The sequence below is a fragment of the Nicotiana sylvestris genome, chromosome 1 (assembly GCF_000393655.2).
Source record: "Nicotiana sylvestris chromosome 1, ASM39365v2, whole genome shotgun sequence".
NCBI classification, from domain to species: Eukaryota; Viridiplantae; Streptophyta; class Magnoliopsida; order Solanales; family Solanaceae; genus Nicotiana; species Nicotiana sylvestris.
In genome coordinates this window covers 162,354,261-162,377,113 of record NC_091057.1, presented here as the reverse complement: position 1 = coordinate 162,377,113, position 22,853 = coordinate 162,354,261, and the positions used below count along the sequence as shown (strand labels likewise).

The 22,853-nt window shown below is 35.2% G+C and overlaps 1 protein-coding gene, 1 long non-coding RNA gene and 1 pseudogene across 5 annotated transcripts; 2 read left to right on the top strand and 1 right to left on the bottom strand.

The window, feature by feature from the left end:
- Positions 1 to 429: 429 nt before the first annotated feature.
- LOC104242685 (MADS-box protein SOC1-like) lies at positions 430 to 19,555 on the top strand. Of its 2 annotated transcripts, XM_009797767.2 has the most exons (9): positions 430 to 611; positions 862 to 1,049; positions 18,089 to 18,173; positions 18,278 to 18,339; positions 18,438 to 18,537; positions 18,624 to 18,665; positions 18,897 to 18,938; positions 19,068 to 19,250; positions 19,336 to 19,555. In XM_009797767.2, the coding sequence occupies exons 2-8, from the start codon at positions 868 to 870 to the stop codon at positions 19,212 to 19,214; spliced, it is 660 nt and encodes a 219-aa protein (XP_009796069.1). In that variant the 5' UTR covers positions 430 to 611; positions 862 to 867; the 3' UTR covers positions 19,215 to 19,250; positions 19,336 to 19,555. The 2 variants fall into 2 exon arrangements, with proteins under 2 accessions (XP_009796069.1, XP_009796063.1); XM_009797761.2 differs by having other exon boundaries at positions 19,068 to 19,555.
- Positions 14,162 to 18,080, top strand: LOC104242677 (pre-mRNA-splicing factor ATP-dependent RNA helicase DEAH1-like; annotated as a pseudogene).
- Positions 19,556 to 19,750: 195 nt separating the features above from the next.
- Positions 19,751 to 21,295, bottom strand: LOC104242670 (uncharacterized). Of its 3 annotated transcripts, none has more exons than XR_715055.2 (3): positions 20,951 to 21,281; positions 20,634 to 20,847; positions 19,751 to 20,553 (listed from the first exon to the last, which is right to left on the bottom strand). It is a non-coding gene; the product is annotated as an uncharacterized lncRNA (long non-coding RNA). The 3 variants fall into 3 exon arrangements; XR_715053.2 differs by having other exon boundaries at positions 21,037 to 21,278; XR_011405976.1 differs by having other exon boundaries at positions 20,634 to 21,295.
- Between the last annotated feature and the right edge of the window lie 1,558 nt (positions 21,296 to 22,853).

The window sequence follows — 22,853 nt, the reverse complement described above, 5'->3', positions numbered from 1 at the left end:
TTTCTCAAGGGGGGACCTCAAGAAAAGGAGAGAGAGTGTATAGTACATGTGATTAGTTAATTCTAGGATAACTTTTATATTAAAATGGTGGATTAGTTATCCCATATAAAAGAAATCCCATTGGAATGGAATATCCCACCATTATACCAAATAACTCTTAGAATAACGACCGTTTAATTTTTGTGCATTGATAATATCAATTTTTTACACTAGTAGGTTAGCTAAAGAGTAATTATAAATGGGGTAGTTGTTTATAATAAGTGAATTATCCAAAAAATAAGAGATAATTTTTTAAAATAGTTTAAATTATACAGATAATATAAAATTCTTTGCGCTATAGTGTGTGTATATATATATTAATTTAATATAGTGTATATAAATCACATCCTAATTTAGAATAAGTAAAGTATTTGGCGTTGTCTCTTTCTTTCCATTTTGATAATATACCACAATTTGGGGCTGAGAAAAGAGCAAATTTGCACCTATTACCCTTTCAGCTAGGTTGTTCTTCCACATACACACATCAGATTTGGGACTTCCCCTTTTTAGCTTCACTTCTATATTTCCTCATACCTGCAACCAAAAAGCTTCTGAGTTTTTTTGCCAAATTTGTAAGTCCTCATTGCTCCTCCAATATACACTAATTAAGCCTTTCAATTTGATTTTCATATTTTTTGTACAAAATTCTTTCTTCATATAAACTCTCTCGTTCTTCATCTATTGGAACAACTGTCCTTTATCTTCTTCCTTATACTTGCACAAATATATATATATATATATATCTTTTCTTGTTTTGAATTCTAATTTGGCACTAACATCTTCTTCTTTATATTCGGGTGATTTTTATATCTTCTACAAAAGGGAGATATGGTGAGAGGAAAAACTCAGATGAGGCGTATAGAAAACGCAACAAGCAGGCAAGTTACTTTCTCTAAACGCAGAAATGGTTTGCTAAAGAAAGCATTTGAGCTTTCAGTACTATGTGATGCGGAGGTTGGATTAGTTATATTTTCTCCAAGAGGAAAGCTCTATGAATTTGCCAGCTCTAGGTACCCACTATCTCTTTCTTACTTTCTGTGGTTTTAATTAATTATTTGTGTCCAGTTTTTCCCTTCATTTTCCATCAGAAGTCCAACATCTTGATTGAGTTTAAGTCCCAATTATTTGTTTATAGTCATCAAGTGTGATTTTCTTGCTTCTTTTCATCAGATCTCATCTTCGTACCTATAAAATAGTGACGAGGGGTCTGACCTCCGACATTTATTATGGGCTATAATATAGGAGAGTTGTTTATATGACGTACAACTTAATTAAAATGCCTCTATGAACATCTTATTCACGAAGAGAACCTTCCCCTAAGCATATATTATTGCTTCTACAAGCTAGGCACTGTCCATCTACCTAGCAACTTAACCCTAATTAAGAGATTCTTGTTGAATGGCATTTTATGATCACCCTAAAATAAACTTATATTCAATTTTTCTTTGTAAGTTTTGTTCACGTCATGCGATAACCAAAAAAATGAAATAATATCAACTTCTTAGCACAAAAGTTTTAATTGAGTTAAACTTGTCATGATAAGAAGACAACTCAAGGAATATTAGTACTAGAGTTATATAAATCATGTTTGTAATTACTTATTTTGGGTTTGTTATTTCAGTTGTTGAAGTAAAATTATGCATCGTCATCCTATACGTGGTATAAAATTTAAATATTTCGTTAAAAGTACAGTCAGTCAGAGTCATTCTTTCCCATAAACTTGATAAAATAGGCATTAGTCAGTTGACAAAAAATAATAAAGCAAGGTATGATTCACGGACAAAGTTAAAAGTAAACTGAGTTTCTTGATTTGTTTAGAGTTGTAAAGAGAACTTCAAAGCGAAGACTGGGAGCCAGTTGTCAAGTTAGTACTTGATTTCATGCTCGCTGTCTTGCTCAGGAAGGCCATACTCTTGGGCTGTTTCCTTTGTAACAAACCTTGAGAATCTTTTGGGCAGATATGTACCATGTGTTCTCGAAAAATGTTAGTACTATGTTTGTCAATAAGATACTTTCATTTAAATAGATCGACATGCTCTATGAATATTTATATAATCAATCTCTAACTTACTTTATATTGAAACGTTGTTGTCAATAAAATCCTTCATATTCTTTGTTTATCTTTGGTGTGTGGATATCCATGTATTTCATGCTAGGTTGTTTGAACTTTCCAAAAATTATTGTGTCGAATTCTCCAAAAAATATACTATTTTGGAGGATCCTATATGCCACAATATTTTTAAAGAGTTCGTGCAACATATCTGTCATGTACTTTATTCAAAGAATCAATTTTATATGTCTCAAGAAATCCCTCCAAATTAGCCATGCTTCCATTACTACTAAAGGAAATTAGAAACCAGATCAGGTAGTTCTTGTTATGTTTCAGCTAAATCATGTATTGGTTGCCATATTTCATCTAGGTGATATTGAAATACTGTCATTTACCAAACTCTTTTTTCGTTTAATTAGTCCACATAGTCACAAAAGAAAGCTAACTAAGTTAGATTTCTATCTATATGCAGTTATGCACAAACGTCTATTTTTATAGTAATTTTCAATTTTACTGCTATCCACTGACATGGTCATAACTGAATTCGTATGTTATTAGGTCACCTAAGTGGCAGATTTTTTTAGCTAAGTTAGCCTCCTCTAGTGAAACCGTACCTTCTACTACTCTTTTCAACAACTTCTTAAAAAGGTGAAGGGTCATCTTCAACTAGACAAATGGCAACTTACTAATATTAGAAGAAGATACGACTAAAGTAATTTCTTTGTAAGTTGAATTCACAGTTAGCAATGGAAGAGTTGTATAGCTATAGGCCTTTCTCTTCCAACATATTTTGAAGATTGATTCATCGGTCTCGTCTCTTTCGGAGGTTAAGGTCCATGTCCCCTCCTTTTTGTAATCTTTTGCATGTGAATAGATATAGTAAAGGTCGAGCCTAACCTCCAATACCAATGGCACAAGCCTTGGTGATGACTTAATTAAAAAGAATAAGAAAAGGTCACCTAAAACATAACGAGAACTGTCTGTAAAAGGTAAGATCAGTATCACTGAAAAATAAGGCAGGTTACCTGCTACGACAAATTAAAATACTTTCATAGAATAAAGATTCTTTGCACTTGCTCTATATATAAGTTACATCCTTACTTGTTTATCAGATTTGTTTTGACTGTCTCATAAACTCAGAAATGGATGATATATGGACCACTACGGCAACTTATATTGTTCAATGCTGCACCAAGTACTTTTGAACACTTTGAACTGTTGTGTAGAGTCCGTGGACATAACCTAGTGCTCAAACATTCAAGTACACTCTCTTCATAACCTAATGCACGAATATTCCAGTACATGACTCCTCCACTTCCAATTACACATTCCTTAATGCCTTACAACATGATTGATACTTGTGTTACAACTTGATTTAGAACAATGATCCAATTACACATTCCTTAATGCCTTACTACATGATTGATACTTGTGTTACAACTTAATTTAGAACAATGATCCAATTACACATTCCTTAATGCCTTACTACATGATTGGTACTTGTGTCACAACTTAATTTAAACCATTGAATCCTTAGTTGTCATTGTTAAATTTAATTTAATACTGAATTGTCCAATGATTCCATCTTTAGATTGGACATTGGTTTCGAGGCTTCCTTGAAATTAAATATTCTTCTATTTTGCTCCAAACTTCTAGTTCATGAGGCGATAATTGTCAGGATCATGTAAGAAGACCAATTACCTTTTCCACAACCGGCATGAGACTTCTGACACTTATCCCTTTATTTCTTCTTTTCTTTCTTTATTCCTATATATAGTTTTTCCTACTATTGATCCTTGGGGTTAATCTTCCTCTTTCTTAATCCTCATCATTTTTCTAAGTTTGAAATATTTTCGTATAGTATCTTTGCACGAACTGGTTGGCTTACTTAATGTTCATGATTAATATAGAGATTTTAGATAGAGTATAGAGAAGTGCTTTCCTCATATATGATGAATAACAAATGTGACAATTCCCTTTACATTTAAAAGTATAAGTAGTAGTGAAGTGTTGAATACAATAACTTCATCAGGAGGTGACCACAGACCACATCAACTTGAAGACGCAATGTCATTGAGATAGAAGCAACAGATATGAAAATCTAAGACAAATAAACACTTAAAAAAGACATGATTCGGAATACAATTACGAGATGATTTAGCCAAATTAGTGCGACCTGCCATGTTCAAAAGTTGGTCTTCCATTCAGCTAATCTTGTATTAATATCAACAACTGAAAGTCCTTATGAGTTGGTCTCTTACAGAAGATAAGGAAGCCCAGGTACTTACTAAACTCTTGATTACTCTAAACCCCCTCCTAAACTAGTACGTTTATGGCAGTTACCTACTTAAATTATTTGGTGTCTCCAAAATCTCCCTTAACTATATTCACTTTTATATTAAAAATTAAAAAAATATGTAAGATAACTCGTCCAACGGCACAAAGGAGATGAAATTATACAGAGAAATGGCCTCATTGGCCGTGTCTAATGGTTAGCTAGTGTTAACCTTTTTTATAAATTCAATTTTTCTATTTTCTCTCTATTTTCATTATGTATAGCTTTCTTCTTCATTTTTTTTTAATCTTTCTTCTTCCTTTCTCCTTAAGGATTTCATATTGAAATTTTTTTCTTATCTTCATTTAGGTCTTCTTCTTTCAACACAATTTAGTCACCAAAAGCCTATTATTTTTACCAAACCCTAACTGAAAGTTTTACCAAACCTTACATTTTTAATCCCAAAGCTAGTATTTAACTAAAATTTTCAGTGAAATCGAAGGTTAATGGGAAAAATCCATTGTTAATAGCAAAAATTACAATTGAGACATGGTGTAGCCATTACAGGAAGAGATGAAAAAAATTCTCTTTTTTTTTTTAACAAGTGACCGTGTGTTTATCCCTTCACCCTCTTTCTTTTTTTAACCCCCAAACATTTACCCATTTAATTATTTTTGATTATTAGTTAAAATTCTTAATTAAATTGACATTTAGATTATACTATCACGCTTTCCGTTAAAAAATTGACAAGTTTTAAAAAAATATATAAAGGTATATATTTAAGGGAGGTTTTGGGGACACCAGATAGTTTAAGTAACTGACAAAAACATATTAGTATAGGGGGTTTTAGGATATTCGCTCATTGCATTTGTCATCAACTTCCAATTATTGATTGATGCACTTCTCACCAATATCCTTGATTAAATTTTCTCACCAATATCCTTGATTAAAAGAGTTTCTTCTTTATTGTGCCATATTTGCATGCTCTTTTTTAAACCTACAATTTTTTTTACTTATGTCCAGATCTTTTACAATTAAACACTTGGGTCGTTTACCTTTATGCCAATAAACCTTCTCAGCCTGATTCTTTTTCTTGCATATACAGCAAAGGTTTCGGTTGATTCATTTGGCGTCATCTCAACAAATGACTTTTCACTTGTTTTCTCATCTCTACTGGTCCACCTTTTCTCAATAGTTCGCCAAGCGTTATTAAATTTCATTAACAGAAATTAATATTTTAGAGATCTTTGGAATCCTCAAGTGAAAACATCTTACACAAATTTCTCAAGCAAACCCACAAGAATTTTTTCAATAATTCCATTGTTTGGAACCTTTCACTAAATAGCCTAATTTTGTAGACAATTGTTGTGGGTTTGCCAACATAATCCCTTGATCCCTTCCGATTCTTTATTTTTTTGAATCTCAAATTCTCTTTTAAGGTTCAAAACTTTCAAAAACCTTGAATGCTTATAATATCAATTTGAAAGAAACCATGACCTTCACTCATAATCTCATACATCTCGGCACAAACATAAATTCCAACACACAAAATGGGTAGTACGTAGCCTTCAATAAAAGTTCAAGTGACATGTTTTATTCGATTTTCAAACTTGCATAGTAATGAAAATAATCTTCAAAAGTAACCTCCCATGCCCATAGTCCATGCGACCACTCATGTGGCGTTTTAAGATCTATGAATAAAGAAACAAATAGATACTAATATAGCTAATGGTACAAAATGTTACACCTTTCCTCATCAAGTGTGTAAGAATTTTCAAAGGGGCTTGAATAGTCACCGTTACCTTTAGGGTTGGCTTGGAAAGTCACGTGCAATTACTTGACGGTGTAATTGCCAATATAGTAATTTCACACCTTGTAATTAGTAATTACAATGACCTGTTTATTTGTCAGAACACAATTACAGTATAATTTTCACTGTTATGTTTGGTTAGACAAGTGTAATTACATAATTAAATAAATATTTTTTAAATTAATGACGAGCGCAAAGCACAACATGAAATTGATGCTTGCTAGTCAAAGATAGTATAACTAGTTTAATTATTGTCTCCATAATGCTTGAATTTAAATAGTATTTAAGTAATTTCTGGTTTAACGCTATTCAGGATGCATAATTAACACTTTGATTAGAATGAATATGAACTAAAATAAACTATTAAAACTAAAACAATTAACAATTGATCACAGAAAACTAGAGAGTAGAGCAATGGGTTATTATCAAGACGAAGAATAAAGGTTTTACCATGATAGGTGCAAGACTGCTATCCTAAATTTGACATTGTTATATTTCACTCTTAAGGTTATATCGTTTCTCACGAATTCAATAGCTAATTAGCTTATACTTCTGATTCAGGTTCCTGTCTCGATTAAATCTAAATCTTCCAAATAAACCAATGTGAAGTGTGGTGAAACTTGCAAGAATCTATTGGTAGGAATGATCTAAGAGAAACTTCTCGTGAATATTTCTTTATCTTAATTTAAACGGTAACTCAAAAAGCTCTCTCGATTACTTCAAAGAATCGCCAAAATAAACTAAGGCATACACTGCAATAATATCCAATAAGATATTCCTCTTTCAATTAAACACTATAAAGAATAAAATCACAACTAATATCAAAGCTCCTCCAATAAATTCATGCAACTAAACAGTAGTCGAATCGATAAACAGTCGAATCGATAAACAATAATCAAGTCACCAAATCATATAAAACCCTAAGATAAACTACTCCATAGATATGGAGAAAGTCATCACAAATAGTGTTAAAGAATAAGAAAAGATTAATTTGGTATTACAATCCAAACTCGCGTATTGAATTGGTAGAAGAAAGATGAAATCTTGTGTCTTGAAACCTCCAATGCTTTCCAAAAGTGTCACGACCCGAAATTTCCACCTTCGAGACCGTGATGGCGCCTAACATTTTACTCACTAGGCAAGCCAACGTTAGAGTAATTCTTAAGCCAATTTTTAAACAATTCAAGTAAATAAACCAATTAAACTAAAATGAATCTAAAATGAAGTACGAAATGGCATAATAACCAGCATATCTAAGTACAATCCCGGATCTGGAGTCACAAGTACACGAGCTTCTAGAGGTTCTACAAATATAGTCTGAAATAAATACAACCGTTTCGAATAAAATGAATAGTAAATGAGGAAAAAGGAAGAGGACTTCACGGTCTACGGACTCTAGCAGATCTACCTCGAGTCTCCAAATGTGCTAATCTGAGCTGATGCACCTCACGTACAGTTGGGATCAGTACCAAGCACAAGAAGTGTAGAGTGTAGTATGAGTACAACCGACCCAATGTACTCCGTAAGTGTCGAGCCTAACCTCGAAGAGGTAGTGACGAGACTATGACATGACACTCACATAATTTAACATGTACAAACATAGATATATGTACCAAATAATTATAAATAGAGATTTAGTATGGACAGATGGGAGGGGGCATGCGAAAGGGGAACAAGATACGATAATTACAACAGGGATGACAATATAAGACAGTCAAATAAATCATCAACTAATGAAAATGGATAAAGATAATGAATAAAGACGTCACATCACCCATCGTGCTTTTACTCTTAACCTCACTATGAAACAATAATAATGGCACGACATCACCATCGTGCTTTTACTCTCTACCTCTCCATAAAATGATAAATACGGCACGACATCACCCTTCGTGCTTTAACTCTCTTCCTAATTATGTATTAATCAATAAATGAAGCAATAAACGGCACGACATCACCCTTCGTGCTTTAACACTCTCCCTTACCATGTATTAATGAATATAAAATTTGGGAGATAGAATAAGCAAGAATAAACCTTACATCAATAATGGTTCCAAGATACCAAATCTCAACTTCCAAAAATACTCAACCATCACAAATAGTTCATAAATGTGGAAAGAACGATCAAGTAAGTAATAAACTAATCTAAGCATAGATATCATAATTAAAGAAGGCAATAAATTACAAGGAAACAAATGTCACCCGCATGCTTTATCCCAATAACAATGTGTAAGTACTCGTCACCTCATATATACATTGTACCCACACATTTAAAGACATAGAAAATAGGCGATCAAGTCCTAATCCCTCAAGTCAAGGTTAACCACGATACTTACCTCACTCCGCAGTCAACCCAGAGCTCTATCGAGACCTTTCCTCTAGAATCCGCCTCCAAACCAATCGTATCTAACCACAATCGACTCAATAACGTCAAATAATGCTAAGGGAGTCAATTACAATACATAAAGTTAGGATATTTATACATTTTTGCAAAACTCAAAAAGGTCAACTCCGTACCCTCTTGGTCAAAATTCAAGATTTGGACAAAAATTTATTTACCCATTCACCCCGGAGCTCGAATATATAATTAGTTTCGGAATCCGACCCCAAATTGAAATCTAAATCCTGAATTTGCAAAAACCCTCAATTCTTCCTAGATCCCTAGTGTTCTACCATAGAAGAACAAAGATTAAGACTAGGAATTTGTGGGTGATGTTAGAAATGGAAGAAAATAAGTTAAAGTATACTAACCTATGAATTGGTGATCACTTTTCTCTTCAAAATTGCCTTAGGCCGAGCTCAAATGGAAATATGGTGAAAAATGGGTGAAATCCCATTTTTTAAAAATTTAAATGACTAGGCGTCAGGTGTTCATCACGATCGCGAGACACCTGACGTGTTCGCCAAGGCACTGTCCGATTGGCCTACGCAATCGCGAGTTACTCCACGCGTTCGCATAGGCTTAGCCAGCCTCACCTCCGCATTCGCGTAGAGTAAACGCATCTCCCAGCCCCCGCCTCTCTAAAGCTATGCCTTCGCGTTGGTGTTCGCGAAGGGCACTCCCCTCACTACTCCGCGTTCACGTCCATAACCTTGCGTTCGCACTGAGTAAAACCACCCACTGTCCTAACTAGCCTTCGCGATCGCGAAGAAGGAAATACCAGAAACCAGCAGAAGCTAAAAACTAGCTTTTTTAAGTTTTAAAACTTTGGTAGCCTATCCGAAACTCACCCGATCCCTTGGGGCTCCAAACCAAATATGCACACAAGTCCCAAAATACTATATGGACTCGCTCGCACGATCAAAACACAAAAATAACACATAGAACTATGAATCGGACGCCAAAACGAATGAAATTTTTAATAAAATTTAAGAACTTTCATTTTAACAACTGAGCATCTGAATCACGTCAAATTAACTCCGTTTTGCATTAAATTTTGCAGACAAGTCATAAATATAGCAATGAACCTATACCAAGCTCCGAAATAAAAATCCGGACCCGGTAGCGACGAAGTCAAACTTCGGTCAAATTTATAAGTTCTTTAAACCTTTAATCTTCATATTATCAACAAATTACGATAAATCAAGCTAGGGACCTTCGAATTTGATTTTGGACATACGCCCAAGTCCCAAATCGCGATACAGACCTACCGAGACTGTCAATATATGGATCCGGATACGTTTGATCAAAATATTGACCGAAGTCAATTCAAATAAATTTTAAGGCACGAATTCACATTTTTAATCAATTTTTCATACAAAAGCCTTTTGGAAAAAGACATGGATTGTGCACGCAAATTGAGAAAGGCTAAAAGAAGCTATTTGAAGTTTTGAAATACAGAATTAAGGGTTAAAGCTTTAGATGACCTATCAGATCATCACAAAAAGCTCCAAAGGTTAAAAGTCCTCTCAAAAACGTGTTTCTAATATATTTATACCAAGTTGGAATGTGCCTGGATCAAACTACCCTCTTTGACCCGACATGGGAAAACTTAAATTTTTTTTACGCTTTATGCGTCGCATAGTGCTACGCGCTCTGCGTCGCATAGTGCTACACGCTCTGCATCGCATTAGTGTATTTTGCTCTGTTGTAAACTCTCTGAACTTAGCTTGTCTGACAAACTTCTGTACTAATGCGTCGCTCCTTGCTACGTGCCCTTCGTTGCATTAGTGTATTTTCATGTCAGACCTAAAAAATCCAAGTCTCCGAACTTCTCGAACGTCTGACAAACTTATGCACTAATGCGATGCTCTATGTCACGCCTTATGCGACACACTAAAACATTTTTCTCTATCCCATACACTTTCTTCCAACTTTTGGATGCAACGCCGATTCACGAACACCGGATATGGTCCCAGATGATCAATTGAAGTTTTTATTCAGACTTCGAAGCTACGTGTTTCATTATGGCGGCCCTGATATAAGTCGTGTTTCATTATGGCGACCCTGATATAAGTCTTGAACATACAAATCACATTATAAGTATAAATTTCTACTGAGACCAAAATTCATGCTTCTAGCCTATCATCAATTAACCTATCAATATATATATATATATTATTATTATTACTTAACCTTTAAATTTATAATAATATCGTTATAATAAATAATATTATTACTTAAATTAATTAATTAAAATTTAACGATTTAAGCTTTTACTGACTCATTAATATGTGGCAATACAAATGTATATATAAGAAAAACTAAATATTATTTATCATTAGATATTTAAATTATATTTTTAAGAAATAAAAGCATTAGATAATTATAAACTAAGAAGTAATATCGGAAAGAGTTATCAGTATCTTTACTATATTTCAAATAAATAATATTTTAACTTAAAATAATTAACAACTTTTTTAATTATGAATTAAATTTTTTAGCAACTTAAATGAGTAAAATATTAAATGCATACTTTATTGTACTTTTTAAATTACAAAGGATAAATATGAATTTAAGAGGTATTTTTTAAATAGCTATTTCATACTAAGGAGTAGAAAACAGAGCTAGTAAATACGAAATTGTGTATAGCAACTAAGAAAAAAAAATAGATAAGAAAGAGAGGTTGCAAAATTATATGGAAGCACGCCATAAGTAACACGTTGGAAGGTTAAAAAATTAGAATAAGAGAAATAAAAAAGAAATATTATAAAAAGAATACGTACTTAATATATTCGAAAAATAAAAATAATAAAAGATCAGAAGAGTTACATTACCTTATAATTATAGGGTGTACTCACCACTAATTCTCACCTCCTTTTTGAGAATTAGAAAGTGTAATTACACCTAATTTCATGCTCACCAAGTAATTACTCAGCCAGACAAACATGTTAAACTTTGTAATTATACCCAATTAGACTCAAATAAAACTCCTAGATGGTTTTCCAAACATGATCTTAATTTGCATCCAAATTAAAAATCAAGAAAATATAATTGCTCCTGGCCAGTTTTATAAGAAGCGCGGGTATGAAACGAAACGTTATGCTTAAGCCTCGAAGCATTCTGCTTAAGCTTATGGATCTTTAATTTTTAATATTTTATATATTAATATAACACAAATAATATTAAAAAGATAAACAACAATAACGTACCCACAATAATCCCACAAGTGGAGTCTGGAGAGGGTAATGTATCAGACTTTACCCCTATCTGAAGAGGTAGAAAGACTGTTTCCGATAGACTCTCGGCTCAAAAGGAGGTGGAAAGGAAGAGAAGAAGAAGAAGAAGAAGAAGAAGAAGAAGAAGAAGAAGAAAGACGATAAGGAAAAGAGGAGAAAAAGTAGCATCAGATCGTAACAATCAGGAAGCAACAATTTTCAATAAAAGGGAGAAAGAGTAACACCAAATAGCAACAGTTTCCGGTAGTAATTTTCAAAAACAATGGACGTGGTTGCTAAGTACCAAATATAATAACTAACTAAAGGGAAGTACTTTCAACCAACAACTAGGATATTAATAGTACTATTGTTAACCTAAGAAAAACTCATAACTACCTATCAACACACCACCTTAATTCTCGATCTCCATATTTTCCTATTGCTAGTCATATCCTCGGTTAGGTGAAGCACCGACATGTCCTACCTAATTACCTCTCCCCAATACCTTTTAGCCTCCTGACTGGGATATTTATGTCTTTCCTTCTCACATGCCCAAACCATCGCAACCTCGATTCCGCAACTTGGCTTCCACGGATGGCACTCCCACATTGTTTCTAATAACTTCATTCCTGATGTTGTCTTTCCTGGTATGTCCACACATCCATCTCAATATCCTCATTTCATCTACGCTCATCTTCTGGACATGTAGCTTTTTGACGGGCCAACACTTAGCTCCATGCAATATAGTCGGTCTAACCACCACCCTGTAGAATTCGCCCTTAAGTCTAGGCGGCACGTTCTTATCACATAAAACCCCCGAAGCTAGCCTCCATCTCATCCAACCTGCTCCAATGCGGTGAGTAGCATACTCGTCAATCTCCCCCTTGCCTTGGATTATAGACCCAAGATACTTGAAACTATCTCTTTTGGGAATAACTTGAGTATCAATTTTTACTTCCACTTCTTCTTCATGCCTCTCATCACTGAACTTGCACTTCAAGTATTCAGTTTTCGACCTGCTCAACTTGAAATCTTTGGACTCCAGCGTTTACCTCCAAGCTTCCAACCTAGCGTTAATACCTCCTCGCGTCTCGTCAATTAGAAAATTATAGAAATTTGAAGAAAATATAGAAGAAGTGAAATGTACATAGAAGTAGTTCATCTTAAAACGCTAATTTGAATAAGCAATTGACTAAAAAACTAATCAAAATTGTTTCATGACAAAAGCTAATAAGACTTTTGGAAAAAAAATGAGTATAAATTTATAAACTAAAGTGAAATAGCAAAATAACTTGAAAAGAAAGAAAAGCAAAAAAGAAATTTACAATCAGAAGCATTAAACCAGAGCAAATTGTTGAGGATGATGAGTTTTTACTTTATAGTATTGCAAATTGATAAGTTTTTCCTTTATGCAGTAGAAGACAAAGAGAAAGAGTAAAAATTAGGGCTAAGAATAAAAAATCTTTTGACTTTTAAGTATTTAAGCTTTTTAGCATGTAATAACAATTTGACTTTTGTGTTTCTTTGGTATTAAATTAAGAACTTATTTAGAAATTTTAATTCTAGTTTGGAAAGGTTCTCGGCTTACGTCATAAAATAAAAACTCGTCCAACACCTAGGCATACGCCCAGAACAATAGAGCTTACGCCTCGCAATACTTTTGCTCCCGAATTGCTTCGGTGCATCTTTACTAGCCCATAAAGAGAGGGTGGAGGGGGAGGGGAGGGGGGAATGTGGCTTGCCCCGAAAACGTCTTTTAAAACACTGCTCCAGACATGTCAGTGCAAATGCTATAATTTGTCCAAACTAGCTGACTCCGCAGCACATATAGAGGGCACATAAACAGTTGAGGTTGACCCTAAATCATATGAGAACTAGAAAGTATATCAGTCACTCTAGGTCATAGTTCAGATTATGTCCTTGTATTTTACCTGTGTCAATAAAAAATATCAAGATTCTTTTCAACAAATAGGGAATTTACTCGGCATTTGTTTAACTATATTGAAGCTTTACAAAGTGGCAGAAGATCTCCATACGTGGATGCAGTCGTATATTCATATGATTGTTGAGTTGCAAGTCGATGAAAGTTTACTTTTATTTTCATTTAGACGATTGTTACTAAAGTTACTTATCAATATGAAAAGCTTGACATTTTTAGCAGATTATTAAGTTTGCTTATTCTAGTTTGGATATCTAAATAACCAAATTCTTTTCTTTTTCAGAGTTCCAAATATATCCATTGGTTAAGAAATTTTCTGTATTTTATAAAAGACTACCTAATTAATAATTTGTGCTTCGACTTATAAGGAGGAGTTCCATACAAAAGAGTATTGTTTTAGTAATTAAAAAAAACGTATTCTTATAGTATAATTTTAATTTTTAAGTGAGAATGGATCCTAGTCCAAGTGGGATTCGGTAACATCAATCAAATATACTGGCATGAATCCCAGTCCAAATAGGGTTGGGTAACATCTATCGGATGTTTATATAAAGCTCCAATACCTCAAGAGCCAAATCTACAAGCCCAAAACCCTAGCAACAATTGATTGACGGAACCGAAATTCCATTAGCCCGCCAATACTCTCTTCCTCCGTTGAATTTGTTGTGATTTCCTTCTCCTGAAAAGATATGGGGTCTGAATTAAGCAAGTGGGTTTCAGACAAATTAATGTCTCTGCTGGGTTACTCACAGCCTACAGTAGTTACTTATGTACTTAATCTTTCTAAGCAAGCTTCATCAGCTGGTGATCTAATAAATCATCTTGTAGATATGGGAATGTCTTCCTCCGACGAAATACAGGTGTTTGCTCAAGAAATTTTTGCTAGTGTTGAGCGTATGACGACAGGGCCAAATCTTTATTTACACAAGAAAAGGAGGCTGCTATGTTGGCGAGGAAGCAAAAGACCTACGCACTTTTAGAGGCTGATGATGATGACAACAATGTTGGCGCGGAAAGTAATTCTAGGAAAGAGGATACCCGTAAAAAGAAATTCAGGAGGATTGTTGAGACCCATGAAGACGAAGATGATGACGAGGTAGTTAGGAATGTGGAGGGTGAAAGACGCGTTAGGAGACGAACTTCCCAAGAGCAAGATGACAGTGACAAGTTTGAGTCAGAAGAGGAAGAAATACTTCGGGACCAAAGAGAGAGGGAAGAGTTGGAACGACATAACAAAGAGCGAGATGCTGCAGCGACTAGAAAGTTGGCAGAGCCAAAATTAACAAGGAAGGAGGAAGAAGAGGGCATCAGGAGGTCTGATGCGTTAGAGCGAAATGACGTTGCAACTTTAAGGAAACTCTCCAGAAAAGAATACTTAAAGAAAAGGGAGCAGAAGAAGGTAGAGGAACTCACAAACGAAATAGAAGATGATCAATATTTGTTTGACAAAGTGAAGTTGACAGAAGTAGAGCAATGTGAACTGAGATATAAACAACAAATATATGAACAAGTTAAGAAGCGATCAGAAGATACTGATGTCATGGGCGAGTACAAGATGCCTGATGCCTATGATGTTGAAGGTGGTGTAAATCAGAAAAAGAGATTTTCAGTTGCAAAGCTACGTTACAGGGATCCAGATGTTGCTGAAAAGATGAACTCTTTTTCGGAATAAGAAGCATGGGAAGAACATCAGATTGCGAAGGCAACACTTACATTTGGATCGAAAAACAGAACGCCAAGATCCGAGGACTATAAATTTGTGTTCGAAGATCAAATTGAGTTCATTGAAGCATCAGTAATGGATGGTGTTAATGTTGAACAGGAGCCTCCCATTGAGTTAAGAGAGAAATCTACGGCTAAATAGGCGTTTGAAAAACTTCAGGGGGACAGGAAAATTCTGCCCATTTACCCCTACAGGGATGATTTGCTCAAAGCTATTAATGATCATCAAGTTCTTGTTATTGTCGGAGAAACGGGTTCTGGCAAAACTACACAGATACCGCAGTATCTACACGAGGCGGGATATACCAAGCGTGGGAAGATTGGATGTACTCAACCTCGCCGAGTTGCTGCAATGAGTGTTGCTGCGCGTGTTTCTGATGAATTAGGAGTCAAACTTGGTCACGAGGTTGGCTACTCTATTCGTTTTGAAGACTGCACTTCTGAAAAAACGATTCTGAAATATATGACTGATGGGATGTTGTTACGGGAATTCGTTGGAGAACCTGACCTAGCAAGCTATAGTGTAATCATGCTTGACGAGGCTCACGAAAGAACACTATCAACTGACATTTTGTTTGGGTTGGTTAAGGATATTGCTCGATTTCGGCCTGACTTAAAGTTGCTTATATCAAGTGCGACACTAGATGCAGAGAAGTTCAGTGATTATTTTGACTGTGCTCCAATTTTCAAAATTCCTGGAAGGCGGTTTCCAGTCGATATACACTACACGTAAGCACCAGAGGCCGATTACTTGAATGCAGCAGTAGTCACTGCTCTTCAGATCCATGTAACTCAACCACCTGGTGATGGTGATATCTTAATCTTTTTGACTGGGCAGGAGGAGATTGAAACAGCGGAGGAGATTATTAAGCATAAAGGGTTTGGGGACAAAAATTCATGAGCTGATAATCTGCCCAATATACGCAAACCTGCCAACTGAATTACAAGCCAAGATATTTGAGCCAGGGGCTGGCAAGGTTGTTCTAGCTACAAATATTGCTGAAACATCATTGACGATTGATGGGATCAAATATGTTATTGATCCAGGATTTTCTAAGATAAAGTCTTACAACCCTCAGACCGGAATGGAGTCATTAATGATCACTCCTATATCGAAGGCCTCTGCAAACCAGAGAGCTGGTCGATCTGGAAGAACAGGTCCTGGAAAATGCTTTCGATTATACACTGCATATAACTACATGAATGATTTGGAAGATAACACAGTCCCTGAAATACAAAGGACCAACCTTGCAAATGTGGTGCTTTGTCTCAAGAGCCTTGGGATTATTAACTTGGTGAATTTTGACTTCATGGATCCCCCATCGGCAGAAGCTATACTTAAAGCACTGGAACTGCTCTTTGCACTTGGTGCCCTTAATAAGCTTGGCGAGTTAACAAAAATAGGTAGAAGAATGGCCGAGTTTCCCCTAGATCCCATGCTATCCAAGATGATTGTTGCCTCTGAAAAGTACAAGTGCTCTGATGAAATAATAAGTATTGCTGCAATGCTTTCTGTGGGGAATTCAATCTTCTATCGTCCAAAGGACAAACAAGTCCGCGCAGACAATGCACGGATGAATTTTCATATGGGCAACGTGGGAGATCATATCGCTCTGCTAAATGTTTACAATTCCTGGAAGGAAACAAACTTTTCACTAGAGTGGTGCTATGAAAACTACATTCAGGTTAGAAGCATGAAGAGAGCTAGGGATATCCGAGATCAGTTGGAAGGCCTGCTAGAAAAAGTGGAAATTGAGTTGACTTCAAATGTTACTAACCGGGAAGCTATAAAGAAGTCTATAGCATCAGGATTTTTCCCACACTCAACAAGACTGCAAAAAAAACGGATTTTATCGAACTGTTAAACATCCCCAGACTGTTTACATTCACCCCAGATCTGGTTTAGCACAGGGGCTTCCTAGATGGGTTGTCTACCACGAGCTGGTCCTGACGACTAAGGAGTACATTCGGCAGGTTACTGAACTGAAACCAGAATGGCTTGTAGAAATAGCTCCTCACTACTATCAGTTGAAAGATGTTGAAGACTCCTGCTCAAAGAAAATGCCTCGCGGAAGTGGCCATGCATCTTAGGATCACCTCCTACTTTTGCAAAGATCACGGTGGCTTATGCTAGGATTTGGAAATTTGCCCATTATACTGCTCGGTAGGAGGATTCTGCTAATTGAAGAAGCCCATAGACATTAACTGAGACAATTAGATAGCTGCATATAGGATTTTGTAGATTCTTCATTTTATTGGATTTTTGTAGATTTACAGCTGTAATTCTTTGTACATGCCTCTTTCTGATGCATTATATTGCACGTTAGCACGAGGAAGTGCAACTGTCTAATTAATGAAATGTGAAAAAAAGTAGTAGGTCCAGTGAGTCTTGTGTTAAACGCTGGCAATTTAATACATACTTGTTTGCCCACACTCCAAAGTCTTCTGTACTAGATAAATTGCCAAATCTGAATGATCACATAGAGGTCTATTCTTATGCTATTTGCCTGTGGATTCATCCACTACCTGAGAGTCCAAGAGTTGCTTATGTTCTTATTAGAATACTTGTCATTCAAAATTCTTTATGCTATTAGCCTGTGTGTTTATTATTAAAAAAAGAAAAAGAAAAAAGGACTAATAGGGAGAATTTGGCAGCATGCAGGAGATAATAGAGCGATATAAGAGGCATACTAAAGACAAAGTTCAACCTGAAAACCAAGTTGGGGAACAGAATCTGCAGGTAATGCCTTGAATTTATGCCTCCTCCTTAGATTGAATTGACAACCAATTAGTTTCTTGAAAAAAATTGAAAAACAGCTTAATCTAGCTTACACAATAATGCAGCATATGCAGCATGCGGCAGCAAGTTTGATGGAGAAGATAGAGCTTCTTGAAGAATCTAAAAGGTTCAATCAAACCCTACTCCAAAAGTTGTTGCATTGTCATTTCTCTTCCTTTCCTAGTAAGTTTGAAAGCCTTTTGAAACAAATGGAATTTGCATCAGGAAACTCTTAGGAGAAGGTCTGCAGTCCTGTTCCCTTGTAGAACTACAACAGATAGAAAAACAGTTGGAGCGGAGTGTCAGTACCATCCGAGCACGAAAGGTTTCTTCATAAAAGTCCAAGAAATGATCTGTTCTAATGAAGTTTTGGGTACTTGACATTTAATTTACTTTGCTTATTCTTTTCAGATTCAAGTTTTTAAGGAACAAATTGAACGACTAAAAGAAAAGGTAACACCACAGTTAATTTATTTTGAGCTGCAATTCCCATGAAGGTACACAATTATTTGAGTAACAATTCATGCATAATGCAATCATTTAAATAGTGAATTCAAGATAACTCAAATTGCAAAGTCGAAACTACTTATTTATGGCATGACTTTGTTGTTGCATGTCATTGTCTCTGTCCCTCAATAGCAGCTTCACTAGTTAATGTAATGCTTTCCTGTCTAACAAATCCAGGAGAAAATCCTTGCTTCTGAAAATGCAATACTGAGGGAGAAGGTATATTTTTCTTTTCCTTAGCCTCAAACCTTAGTTTAAGTCCTCTTTCAACTCTTCGACTCTATAGTTCATAGTCGAGTATAAAATCATAATAAAGGAAAGTAGTAATTCTCTCGTGCCTTGTTTTAGTTTGGTGGCCTTCAACAGAGACAAGGCTCAAGTGGAGAAAAGGAAGGTGAAGCTCTTTGTACAGAGAGTAGTGAAAAATCAGATGTGGAGACTGAATTGTTCATCGGACCACCCGAGTGCAGAATAAGGCGTCCCTTACAGAATTAATTGGTGAACAATCTTTTGGACTATCTGCAGTTAAGGGTATATAACTAATTGTGAAAATGGTCTTCATGCTAAATAATTGTGCATTTTTTATCAAGCAACTAATAAGACGTATGTCTCTTAGGCGCAGCTGATGGAACTTTTGATCACTTCTGAGATGATTTGTACTGGGATGTGTATTATATTTTCCTTTGATTGACACTCTTAGTTAATAAGTTCCTTTCTTTATGAAGTTAAGCACCTGTTTAGCTGCTTTCATATTTGTGGAACAACTATATAACAAAACAATATTCTAATCACTCTTTATGTCAGCAAAATCTTAAGCATCATGGATATTGACTTTCTTGCTTGGCTCTTGTTCATTTGCTAGAGTATCTCCTACCTCCAAAACCATAAAAATCAGATAAATTTCTGAGGTTTATCTCTAAGTTGTAGACCCTTAATTTTATTAGTACTTCATGCTGCGATCCAACAGTTGCATCGTTAGTTTTATCATTGATGGGATTGAAGTCCTGACAATACAAAGTTTGTGTGTTCTTGAAGATCAAATCGAGTTTGCATTACAGAAATTATTTACAGGGATAGCATGTGCTAACTTCTCAAGTATCAGAATATTACCACAAGCTGTGCAAATAAAAAGAAGAGTGAGGATAAACATGTAAAAAAACAATTTCGTGATAATTTGCCGAGGACCAGACTTAGACCAAGTCCTATGGAGTTTCAAAAATAGACCTCTATGTGATCATTCAGCTGTGGCACCATCCAAAATTTTAATCACATCTTTTGTAGGAAGAGTAGGAATAGCCTCAAGTTTAACTCTACCTATTCTTCTGTGAAAATCTTGCAAAAATTTATCTTCCCTGCCAAGATGAATCTTCACAAATTATAATTTGTGATAACAATATCAGAAGTGAAGCTCTTAAACTGTTACTGATTTTATACCCAAGTTGGAAATATTAAAACACTAATGTTAGTGTCGTATCATTGTATCAGCAGCCTTCTCCCCCTTCAGTAACCTGCAAAAGCCTAGGATTCTGGTTGAAAACTGAAAAGTTTAGTTATCACAACATTGTCATCTCATTTGCATTATCACCATTAGTTAACAAAGTGATTTTGTGCTCCCTTGTCTGCTATTTCGATGCAAGCACAAGATAAAGGACTTTTACTGCAAACAAAAACCACTACAACTATGCCTCCATTGCAAGCAAGTAGAGATCAACTATACAAGTCCTCACTTTTACTGTTAAGCCAGGGTTTAAATTGTTTGTAAGCTTCAGTTACCTTGATTATGTATGCCAGATTGGCCCAAAATGCTCATGATGCCTTTCCCAGCAGCCTCTGCCTATGGCCATAAATGCAAATCTTAGATTGGGATCTTTCGTACAATTAATATTCAGCGTAGAGAAAGCTTAGTTTATTTACCTTCTGAATGAGATATTTGGCTAGCTCTGCTTCAGTAAGGAGCATTTTCAGCACTTGGAAACATGAGCTCACTCTCACCATCTGATCTTAAGTTGACAGGAGGCCAAGGCTGTCTTTGCCTTTGGGATCAAAACAGATGCCTGAATTATTAACACGGTTCTCTTTTAAGTCATCTGCTAGCATATGAGCTATGACCAAACTGATCTTCACATACCTGAAACAATGATGAAATCTTTCCAATTATCCTGGGAAAATTTTGAGAGAAGCTCTCGAATTAGCAAACGAGAGAACCAAGAAAACTGATTAAGCAAGACTACCATAATGATTAGTTATTACAGCAGTCCTTAGACAACAAATAAAAGTGTCCTATCTTTAACAATATAAGCTTCAAAACGAGACAAACATTTCAGCATAGTATCAAATTGGTTAAGGTCTTCTGGCTTCGTGGCTTTGAGTATCACTGTCACCCACAAAATATCAATGTGTTCGGCCCCAAAAAGTTGCAGGCCGGTAGTGTTTGACCAAAGTTTAGATCTAGGTTTCAACAATTAGATTTTCTTAACAAGATAAGATTAATCTTGGCCAACAACAATATCTACTAGATTGTTTAACTAGTGTCGTGATAATATGTTACAAGATCTGTGGTAACAGTGATGAATATATAATAATGAACAACACTTAATGGCATAAATACAAAGTAAATAACATTAAATAGTAATAAATAGCATATAATGGTATGTAAATAAAATGTAACAAATATGACCTAAAAACGGGATGGAATCGTGTGATGTTCCTTCTGACAATGATAAATGATTGGTGAGCCTTTAAATATTTGTATTCTCCTTGGATCGTGGGAGACAGACTAGACATGGATCTCAAGAAAAAGGTGTCTTTTGTATGTAGTAATGAAGCAAAAATCTCTAGAGAATATCAAAGTCTTCTTTTACAAATGAGTGTTCCATGCCCGCTATAACTATGTTTCTTTCTATTTATTGGGGGTCATGTGCCATAAAACTCTAATAGTACAGATCCTAGAAATATTCTCTTTAAAGTGAGATCAACAAAACTAGTTGTTACTGCCCCATTAAGGTGAGTACTCGTCCTTGACCTCGATATCTATTGACTCCTCGACCTAGCCCCTATCTTTCGTCAGATCACTTCGGCCTTAAATCCGTCTTTCATTGAAATAATACTGATGACATGTGGTAGCCTTCGAAGACACCCCCAGTGCTAACCTCCCGAAACTCACCCGAGGCCCTCGGAACCTCAACCAAACATGCCAACACATCCCATAACATCATTCAAACTTAGTCGAGCTTTCGAATCACTCAAAAAAACACTAAAACACCAAATCAACCTCGGATTCAAGCCTAAGAACTTATAAACTTTCAAATTCCACAAACGACGCCAAAACCTATCAAATCAACTCCGAATGACCTAAAATTTTGCACACGCGTCAAAAATGACCCTACGGACCTACTCCAATTTCTGAAATTTTATTCGGACACCGATATCAAGATTTCCACTACCAACCAGAAAGCGCCAAATTTCCAGTTTCGTCAATTCAAGCCTAAATCTACCACGGACCTCCAAATTATATTCCGAACACGCTCATACGTCTCAAATCACCTAACAAAGCTATCCGAGCCATAAAAACCAAATTCCGAGATTGTTTACTCACAAGTCAACTTCCAGTTGATTTTTCCAACTAAATGGCCAACTTAAGAGACTAAGTGTCTCATGACACTCCAAAATTACTCCAAACCCGAACCAACCAACATGATACAATGAAATGTAGCTGAACAACACATACAAAAGCAGAAATGGGGAAAAAAAAGCGGTAACTCATGAAACGACCGGCCGGATCGTTACAATTATTTTATATGTTTGTTTGTTACTCACTTATTTTTACTATAATAAAATTAAATAATTAATATTCATAATTATACAAGATTTAATTATTAAATATTCACATATTGGTTTTGAACTCGATATTTGAGGCCGGTAGCACCAAGGTATCCTGAACTCCTGTGTTCATGATGAGAAACTTTTCCAGATTTATCACTCAACATGTCTGTTATTTTAAATGTTAGTTTACTATTTATATGTTAGTTTAATATTGTATATGTTAGTTTTATTAATTTATATGTTAGTTTTATTATTATATATTTTTGTTTATGACTCACTTATTTTTTACTATAATAAAATTAAATAATTAAT